General features: G+C 39.9%; 1 protein-coding gene across 1 annotated transcript; it reads right to left on the bottom strand.

Moving 5' to 3' along the window:
* Window positions 1-219: 219 nt before the first annotated feature.
* LOC122829240 (ADP-ribosylation factor-binding protein GGA1-like) lies at window positions 220-9,502 on the bottom strand. Its single transcript, XM_044113648.1, has 17 exons — window positions 9,414-9,502; window positions 8,802-8,886; window positions 7,646-7,721; window positions 7,445-7,543; window positions 6,247-6,370; window positions 5,714-5,814; window positions 5,417-5,497; window positions 4,967-5,104; window positions 4,004-4,085; window positions 3,824-3,934; window positions 3,595-3,723; window positions 3,461-3,504; window positions 3,172-3,353; window positions 2,239-2,480; window positions 1,318-1,487; window positions 544-654; window positions 220-449 (listed from the first exon to the last, which is right to left on the bottom strand). Exons 1-17 carry the CDS (start codon window positions 9,457-9,459, stop codon window positions 339-341), a joined length of 1,932 nt encoding a protein of 643 aa, XP_043969583.1. The 5' UTR covers window positions 9,460-9,502; the 3' UTR covers window positions 220-338.
* Between the last annotated feature and the right edge of the window lie 134 nt (window positions 9,503-9,636).

Genomic DNA, 9,636 nt, shown 5'->3' with positions numbered 1-9,636 from the left:
CACGGGATTTGCTCAGCGGTTTGGAAGTTAAACCAATTCACATTCAGAAGAAATTCTGCAAATCAACACACTGGGCTAATTATCTGACAAGGAGGATGCGGCAACTCCATTTAGAAACACTGACAGGATCAAATAAGGATGAGAAGGCACAAGGTCAACTGGCTTCAGCAACTGCTCTCACAGTCCATCAGTTTTTTGTACAGCAGAGTCTGAAACCGCTTCATTGTAATCTGGTCTTTATTTCCCCCCTCCGAAAGGAAAACGTCGACCCAAATATAAAGGATGGTGCAGGTCTGACGACAGGAGGCCAGGTCCTCTCCCTCTCTCTCTCTCTCTCTCTAAAGGTTGCCCCAGGTGTCAGGAGGTGGGAACTCGTCCACGTCGCCGGACTCATCGTGAGATTTTTCCCCCAAGTTGAAAGTTAGTTTGTAGCGCAGACGCACTTTTTCCTGAAAGAAGAGCCACAAACGGGGTGAATCCGACCCAGCTGGACACAGATAAAACACATCAGATGTTCTCTGTAGTGAAATGTGGAGAAAGCACCTTGTGAGGGTTGGCCAACAGCAGGATCTGTGTGACAGCGGCTGGAGGGAGGATGGGGTTGAAGGCTGGCAGGTCAGTGCAGGAGGGAGGCTGCAGCTTTACTTTCATTACCTGGGAAACATAAACCCACTGATTAGTCAAAGTCCATAAGTTACAATAAATTTCCAATGTTTATAAACACAAAAATTATGATTAACTTTCATTTGTTTCTCAAAATGTCTTAAACTGGGCAGGCAAAGATGAAAATGAAACTTTTATGTGACACTATGAGCAAGAATGAACCGATTTCCTTGGTTCTTTACATTTTTAACAAATTCAGATTTTTTTTTTTCTCCAAAGATCTTGGAAATTATAAGTACTTTGAATCCAACAGAAACTGAAGAATTACAATATGATGCCAGTTTCTGCCCCACTGACAGGAATAGAAATATTTATGTATTTTTTATTTTGTTTTTTCAGCATTGTGTGTATTTTTTTTTTTTACTTGTGTATGGAAAGGTTAAAAATTAATGAAAAAAATTTAATAATTAAAAACAAGAACCTTAACTTTTATCTGGTTTTATTAAACTCCAAAAAGTGATTGCAGCTGATTGCCGCAAATTTAAACAGAAAATGGTGATACTGATCACTTGTGGTGCATTTAATAAAATAGGAAACAATATAATTATGTATACTTTTACAGTATTTGAGCCTCCGATCAGAGCAAAACTGTCCGATTTCAGGCTAATTAACTGATGCAAAAAAAATTAAATAAATAAAAAATCCCAGACATACTCTGGGAACGGCTGCCTGGAAACGGATGTTGGTGACGGGAATGGGTGCCGAGGACAGCATGGAGATGATGACCACCAACACGTCGGGCCTCGACGGAGGACAGTCGCATGCAAACGTGAACAAAACCCTTAGGCTGTGTTTGTCGAATACAGTCACCGGTAACACTCTACCTGCAACAGAAAAACAAACTGTAAATGATGCGAAGAAAGTAAAAAAAAAACAAAACAGTGCAATAAATGGCTTTGATCTGAATGCAAACATCAAAAGTGGACACTGGACGAGCATCTGATGACACATTTTGACGGATTCGGAAGCAATTAGGTTGCGGTTTGCTTTAGGGGTTTCCACCTTGGAAAGAAAACTTTGCTGGTAAGAATCTATTCATATTTGTATTTTTCTACCTGATCGGTTTCTGTGTCTACACTAGTACTCTTCGCAAATGACTTCCATGTGTTGTTCCTGAAATCTGAGCAGCATTCTCATATAGAGCTTAAAAGACTTTAGGAATTTAAATAAAAACACGTCAGCAGAGAGAAAAATACAAGTCAACGTATTTAAAAGAACTGTAATCTCTTGCTTTATGCCTTATGTGATGTTACTAGAGACATGTGCATTGTGACTTTATGAGTAAATAATGATTATCCTGGAAAAAAACCTAAACCAAAAGAAAGGCAGATGGTGAGCTTTATTTTAGGTGACGAACTACATCTAATGTGAGTTTTACTGATGTCACAGCAGAAAGTCTGTGACATCAATGTCAAATTCAATGTCTATCAGATTTTCACTGTAAAAACCACCTACGAGGGAGAAAATCGGACTTAAAGATGTTAAATTCACGCTTCTCGAATTACGCCATCATAAAAGCCTCAAAAGTGCAGAATAACTCCAACAGCTGCTGTAGCTTTAAGCTTTGGTGCTTACTAGGCTTGATTGACTCTAGAGGCACTGTGACATCTGCTAATGAGATGTGGTCGTTGGGGTCAACAGATGATGACGAGCTTTTGTCTGCAAAGCCAAGACTGGAGTGGAGGACGCCATCAGGCTGCTCCGACTGAACGAGGAAGCCGGACGTCGGCCCCGGACCCGCAGCAGGCCTGGAGCTCACCCCAGACTTTGCTTGGAGATCTCGCAACGGGACCTTAGAGTGAGGCTGGAGTTTATCCCTACAGAGGAAAACAAACGAGCAAACCCCACAGAGGATCATTTTCTAGCACAATCAAAAATGCTGCTTCAATCAAACATAACTTAAAAGAAATTTGACTTTGCAATTTAACACCTTGAAATTGGGTCTCTGTTTCTTTAAGACTCTCCGCCTTCAGGAAGTTGTCACAACAATGCTTCTCTATTAAGCCTTTAACAATGTTTTTTTTTTTTCTTTTTCTTTTACCAACGCTTCACTGAGAAATAGTTCGTATGATAAGGTCAACAGAATCGCAGTTCCACCAGGTTTTTGCTAATTGCTGCAGCTAGTCTGGAGGAGCTTTGTGGAAATGGTGGTGCTTTGAAATAGTAAGTGTTTCTGCAAACAGAATGGCTGCCAGTGGAGAGACTGGGATTTTTCAAACATGAATGAAGGAATCACAGCAGCGCTCCACATATGTTTTAGATGAAGGAATTGTACTGAAGCACAATGTGAAGCTCAACAAGTCAATTTTACATAATATGCCCCCTTTACATTTGGAACCATTAGAAACACTGATGAAAGGTTTGATAGGTTTTTAGAAATACAGGAAAAATTTAAAGTCTGTGAGAAGCAACTGAATAATGAATTAGGCGTTGGAATACAAAGGTCTTATTTTACAAACCTTCGCGTTGTACGGCCGTGAAGGAACCCTGAACAGGATGTCCACTCACCATTTCACCTGCTGGCTCTCTGGAGGTAGAGACTGCTGCAACAATGTTTTCCCCAGCAAATCCAGCTCTTCCATTGCTCTTGGCGTAGCAGTGCCGCCCCCTGCTGGTGTAGCCTGTGATGTTTGCACCACAGCTGGTTGCAGCGCTACAGCCGGAGCAGAAGACTCTGCAGTATTCAAGGGCTGACAACAAATGGAAAGTTTGATGCAGTGAGACAACAGGCTGCAGAATATAATCGTTTTTATGCGAAATCATAACTGCAGCGATTTGTGAGGGTATTAATTCCCACCTGAGAGATGATGTTAGAGTCACAGTTTTCTGATACATTCAATCCTGAAAAGCAGGGAGGGGAAAAAAAATTATGATGTGCAAGTGGTAAAAGTTAAATAATTCTCAGGTTTAAATCATCTGTAGCTTTCTTACCAAGAGACATGAGTTCATCATCCAATAGGCTCAACCCCAGGCTCTGAGGTGCAGCATGCGGGTTGGAAGGTTCTGTGTTTTCTGAAATGTTGAGTCCTGTCAGGTCTAATAGTGCTGAGCTGCTGCCACCTGATTTAGGGTGTGTAGAAAAAAAAAACACAAGCAACTTAAACCAAAAGGGACGGAGTTGCACACGACTGCAACGATGACTCTGAAAAGACAAACGCACCTTGTTGAGAGGAGAGAGACGTTCCGTCTTTTGACACCTCTTCACCCTTAACCAGCTGCCTGTACAGATTGATGACCTGCGTCAGGCTGTCGTTGGCCTCTAAGATGTCGGCTGCAGGGCGTAAACGTGTTAACGACATTGCGGTGGCGTTCAAATGCTAAACTTTAAACCAAAATGTACCTAGAGCTTCGTCGTTGTCTTCTGTGTCGCTCGCTAATCTGAATAACGTAGGTCTCATCTTCTCACAGCGCTGGTAAAGATCCTGTGATCAAAAATATGTCACAATGTGCAAACAGCGTCACTAAACAGTAATTTATCGACTCGATTTTTTTGATATCCAAATCAATGGCTGGTTGTAATATCCAAATCACAACTTCCTAGTGTGACTCCACAATGGCTCCACAATAAAAGATGAATTCATGTCAAGGCGCTTTAATTTGTTTTTACTAATAAATGAAGTGGGCACAGAATCGAGCTTTCAGGGGTCATTTTAATTGTGCCACACATGCTGTAAGATAAAAAGTGGAGGGGATATCTTTTAGTGGAACAATGAAAAATAAATTATACGTTGCACTTAACAGGTTTACAGAATGACAACATCTCAAATCCAGACAAATGGGAGTTTTATCCTCACTAAAAGCAACACCTGCTATGATCTGCATCAGCTGCTTTGTTAACGGTCCGGTTTTGTCTTGCATGCAAAACCCCACTAAAAAAAGAAAAATATGTAACAAAAATAGGAAGCAATGTAAAGCAACCATATAAAAGAAAGCCTCTGGCTGCATTGGACCACCAAAAACTGCAGCCTGGGCTGCCAGTGATCAACCAGTAGATGTCTCCCTGTGCTGCTGGAACTGGTTCATGTGAAATGGCTCTAATCATGGAGTAAAGGAGCAAAAGGTGAAATCCTAAGTTGGGGCTTATATTTTTCTCATCTTGAGCAACTCTAGTGAGCTTAAATGAACAGGAACTGAAGTTTCAGGCAGAAAATTTAAAAAGCAGCCACTGTAATAATGAACTACAGGAGAAAAAAAAATGTATCTATACATTTAAAAAAATGCTGATCTACTGTAGTTACACAGTTAAGAAAAATCAACAAAATCCAAATGAGTGGTAGGTGGTTAATGACTGAGCGTTACAAACCCTAACGAGCTCCTGGTTGCTATGGGAGCAGCTCTCCTTGCTGTAGCCGTCCAGCAGCTGGCTCAGCAAGCTCACGCTCTCCTTCACCTCCTGGATGGCGTTCACTCGCTTGGAAACTTTCTCCACTCGCTTTTGGTCCTGGGGGGCAGGAGGGACAACGCAAGACAGGAGAAGCCATCTTAATTGGACATTTTTGAAATCCAGTTATTTTTTAATAGGACATATGTCCAAATAATTAAATGATTCTATTTAGCATTTAAAAATGAAAACAGGAATCAGTTTAAAGCCACTGAATTCCAACACAGTTCTAATATTTACATCAAATAAAAATTACATAAGAAAAATGACGGCGATTCAGGTTTTCTGCAAACTGGACTTTTCATTTGAACAGAAATCAAAATCGTTTACATGCGAGTTGATGTCCTGCACTTTGTGAACTGAGTCACTCACTTCTTGAACCATTTCCTTGATGAGCTTGTTTGCTGCTCTTAAATCATCAGGGTGGGTGCTCTTCAACAGGCGGGACAGCATCTACAATAACAGGATGAGGCAGAGAGTGGAAAAAGAACGAGGAAGAGGAATGTGTAGATAGCGAGCCCTCAGGAGTTCAATTCCACATGGTCTAATGGATTTTTGTTCATTATGAGTCTTGAGCATATCCACACACCCCCCTCTCCCCCAAAATACTAGACAAAAATGATCTACTTCACGATGATACATTCTGCTTCTTGATCTCTCGTCACACACCTTGGATTTCTCCTCGTCCTCAAAGATGGCAATTTTGGCTCTGGGTGGAGGAGGTGGGAGTGGCTTGTCACCAGGAAGCACAGGATCTTGCTTTACAATGCCTGGAAATGACAGGAGCATCGATTAACCTCTGACAAAACGAACTCCTAACAGCCCAGCCTCGGCTTCATGTGTAAACACAGTGTGTGAATACTTCAAGGGCACCCAAAAACATTTCAAATCTGGCACAGTACATTCAATTTTCAAATGGACGTCTATTTTTAACATCACAGCACAGTCAACTACTCATGACCCAGGACATCGGTCTCGTGCTCGAGCTGAAAGCAGAACTGGTTCTATCTACCTACAGGCGGGAGAAGAGCAAGTATGGAGAACCAAAACCGACATTATCAGCTTGGGAAGAGAACTAAAAACTTCCATAAGCTACTTTTGGTTAATCTACCACACATATAAAGAAAAAACAGTAAAAACAATACAGAAACCCTCTCAAAAGTCAGTTCCTTAATTACTTGAAAGACGAAAAAAGAACTCACCCTGTTTCTTCAGCATCTGATAAGCTTCAGCTATCTTTGCCTCATCAGGATACCACACGGTCCAGCTGTACATCATCTCCAACACCTTTGCCTTCACCGGCTCTGGAGCCCGGGATCCTAAATACTACAAGAAAGAGAGAAAATGTCTCAAATACTGTAATGATTATTTTAGAGACGGCAGGCTCCTGAAGCTTTTAATCCATATCAACGCTCATATATCCACAGCTCCAATTCCTTTTGAAGCCATTTTAACAGGATGCACATCATCGTTTGACAGAGGGAGTTTGGAAAACAGAGAGTTTGATAAATGGATGGATCAGCAAACGCACGATGGAACAGCGGAACAGTCTGGAAATACAAATATTTTTTCTATGCTCCATTTAATTTTTCACACTTATTCCACAAGACAATATACCTGGTTACGTGAGGAGGGAAAATGTCACAACAAATCAAAAGAATGCTCACAAATACTTAATATGATACATATAAGATGTACATATCTAATGTATCATTTTCATTTTTCTTCTGAAAAGAAAGCCAGAGGATTTCATGCAAAAACTGAAAAATAACACTGGTTTTACTCATGCAGCACAAAAACACAAAATAACATAAAACAGAAATGTGTTTTCTAACACATTTTTGTGTGCTCACATCATGAGCACCAGGTATTATTTGCCTGTTTAGTGTTTAAGCTATTTCAGGGCTAGATCTAAATCCTTTACCTAAAACAAAGTTTTATTTATTAAATCATAAACTTTTTAAATGCCTTTTCTGAAGTGATATTTATTTAACTTCTATTTCACAGTAAAAAAAAAAAAAAAAAGATATTAAATATGCATATGTCCAAATACTATAGACACACATGAGCTTTCATAAGGTGTTCTAATTTTTCCCCAAGTTTACATCAGATTATAAACTTCTCCAGCCTGTAAAGGAACCTTTTTATGGGAACAAAGAGCAGTTGCTTTTCATAGCTTATAATTTAGACTTTGTATTGGAAAGTTGGCTGCTTTTGGTTGGATTTCAAATATAATAAAAGTTTGATCATTCTTGCTACATCCATCCAGGCTCTACTCTACAAAACACTGGACGGCGAAAGACACAGTTTCTCCTTTGTTATTATAGCTAAGAAGAAAAGAAACAATCTCAAGCGTATTAAGTTGCTACAAACCAGTGAGACAAGAGAGAAGGCGTTTACCTTAGGCGAGACCACCTTGATGAGCTCATTAAGAAAGCGAAACTTTCCCACTTCACCATGAAACTTGTTTCCACAGTTCTTCATACACGTCTCAAGCACCTGAGAGAGGACAAGAATTTTCATTTTTGTATATATCCATCTAGCCATTTGGAAGATGCCAAATTTCACTCAAAGTCTGGAGCTTATTGATTCAAGTCTTACCAGTAGTGCTTGCATCGCCTCCCACTCCTGAGGAGACTGGATTTTGTGGGCAAGAAGTCTGGTTGCAAGCTGAGGCCTGATAACAATGCAAATATTAACTGTAGCCTTTTCAAATCGTCTAGTCGTTTAAAACATTGATGGAAGCCTTTTAATTTAGAATTAAATGATTTTAACAAATAAGACAAAAATAACCCAACAACATTTGGCTTAAATAAACTGCACTGTTTCCAACCAGTCAAACTTTTTTTTTTTAGACAAGATTTAAAAGCACTAAAAAGTATTTGCCCCTTTAAAGGTTTGCTTTTCTTTCACAAATAAATGACTGAGATTAAACTAATTTTAAGGTCACACAGAAGGTAACCTGAGTAAACACAAAATGCAGTTTTCACATGACGATTTGTACCTGTCCGTATGTGAAAAATATATACTGTAGTTCACTTCCTCGTTTTTCCCTGAATTAACTGCGATAAGTCACTTTTTTGGGTTAACTTTTGAGGCACAACCTAACTTAATTTTTTTTTAAAGTATTAACTAGATTAAAATACCATCCACCCTTTTTCTATACACCCTTGATCCTAGTGGGGTCAGGAGGGGTGCTGGTGCCTATCTTCAGCGAACCTTTCGGGCGAGAGGTGGGGTACACCCAGGACAAGTCGCCAGTCTGTCGCAGAATTAAAATACCTCAAGAAGTCATTTTTGACGGTAGTACCTTCAGTCAAACATGGCGGTCTTTATGGTTCAGGGCCTGGACAATTTGCCTTGTTTAATGGAACCAAGATTCTGTTTGCTTCCAGAAAATCGTCAAGAAGAAATCAGGGTAATCAATGTATTACCCCAAGATCATGTACAAAACAAAAGGTTTTGGAGTGGCCTAGTCAAAGTCTGAACTTAAAATTACTTGAGATGCTTTGGCATGACCTGATTAGTCTTTCAAGTAGTGTTCCAGACAGCTTTTTTCTCTAAAAATACAAAATAAACAACTGAAAATAGTTGTCTCTCGTCACTGAGCTCATCTTTGACGAACTGTAAATGTGTTTCAAGATCTGAAACCTGTCATTGTAGCTAAAAAAAGAATTTAAAAAAAGCATAGAAGAAATCTTTAAAGGGACAAATAAATATTCAGCTCTATAGCTGTAATTTTCATTCACCATCTTACCCATCTGGTTCAGTGTCGAGTTTATCACAAAATGCCTTGATATTGTCCCAGTCAGTTTCCTTATTGAGAGGATTGGTGGCCTTGTCTGTGTGTGAGAAACAAACATTAAATTTAAAAACTTGGAACAAATTCGTGCCAGCTGGATGAAACAAGACTACGTGACTTAAAAAAAAAATTATGTTAAGTTTGTGAGACGCTAAATGTCAGCTCTGTGGTTTTACGGATAAATAAATAAGGAAAATCTGTTTTTTGCAGAAGTTCCTCCAGTTGAGCAGATCGTTCAGGAAGGTGTAGCTTTTGGACCCGGTTAGTATCACACGGAGGCTTCCAAGATATTTACATTCATTCGCTTTTTAACCAACGACTGACAACGGTGTAGACGCTAACAGCAGAGCCAAAACAGCACAAGTTGTAATTGTCGTTTTTCCTTGTCACCAACTGCACTTTGCTGACTTGATATTTTGACAGTGACAACTCATTAGCTTGTGACGAGGGTGTCGGTGACAACCAAAATAGAACACGAGTTTAACCATAAGGATCCCTCTAAAGCAGTATCTCAGCTCTTGATATCGCTTAAAACGTCATCATGTCTAGTAATGTATGATGACTTACTGATTTGAGACTGAAGGCTAGTCTCATCAGAAGGGGCCGCCGCCATCTTTACAGGATTCTTACCAAGTGGCTACTGTCGCGTGACTTTTGTAACATCGCGTGAATAGGCAGACGTCGTCGGCGTCACCGTCATGTTGTGAGTGGCATTTTGGTTAATGCGTAGGCAAAAAAATCGTCCCATTATTTGAAGCAAAAGCTCGAGTATGAAGCATACATGTGGATT

The sequence above is a fragment of the Gambusia affinis genome, linkage group LG04, assembly GCF_019740435.1.
Source record: "Gambusia affinis linkage group LG04, SWU_Gaff_1.0, whole genome shotgun sequence".
In the NCBI taxonomy this organism is placed as follows: Eukaryota; Metazoa; Chordata; class Actinopteri; order Cyprinodontiformes; family Poeciliidae; genus Gambusia; species Gambusia affinis.
This window is presented reverse-complemented; position numbering and strand designations above follow the sequence as displayed.

What these genes read in the sequence shown, in the direction of transcription:
- LOC122829240 (XM_044113648.1), bottom strand. Translation starts at nt 9,459, where the DNA reads ATGGCGGCGGCCCCTTCTGATGAGACTAGCCTTCAGTCTCAAATCA. An exon ending in AGACAACGACGAAGCTCTAG is followed by an intron (nt 3,935 to 4,003) that starts GTACATTTTGGT and finishes TACGCCCTGCAG; the next exon opens with CCGACATCTTAGAGGCCAAC. An exon ending in TCCAGGCAGCCGTTCCCAGA is followed by an intron (nt 655 to 1,317) that starts GTATGTCTGGGA and finishes TATGTTTCCCAG; the next exon opens with GTAATGAAAGTAAAGCTGCA.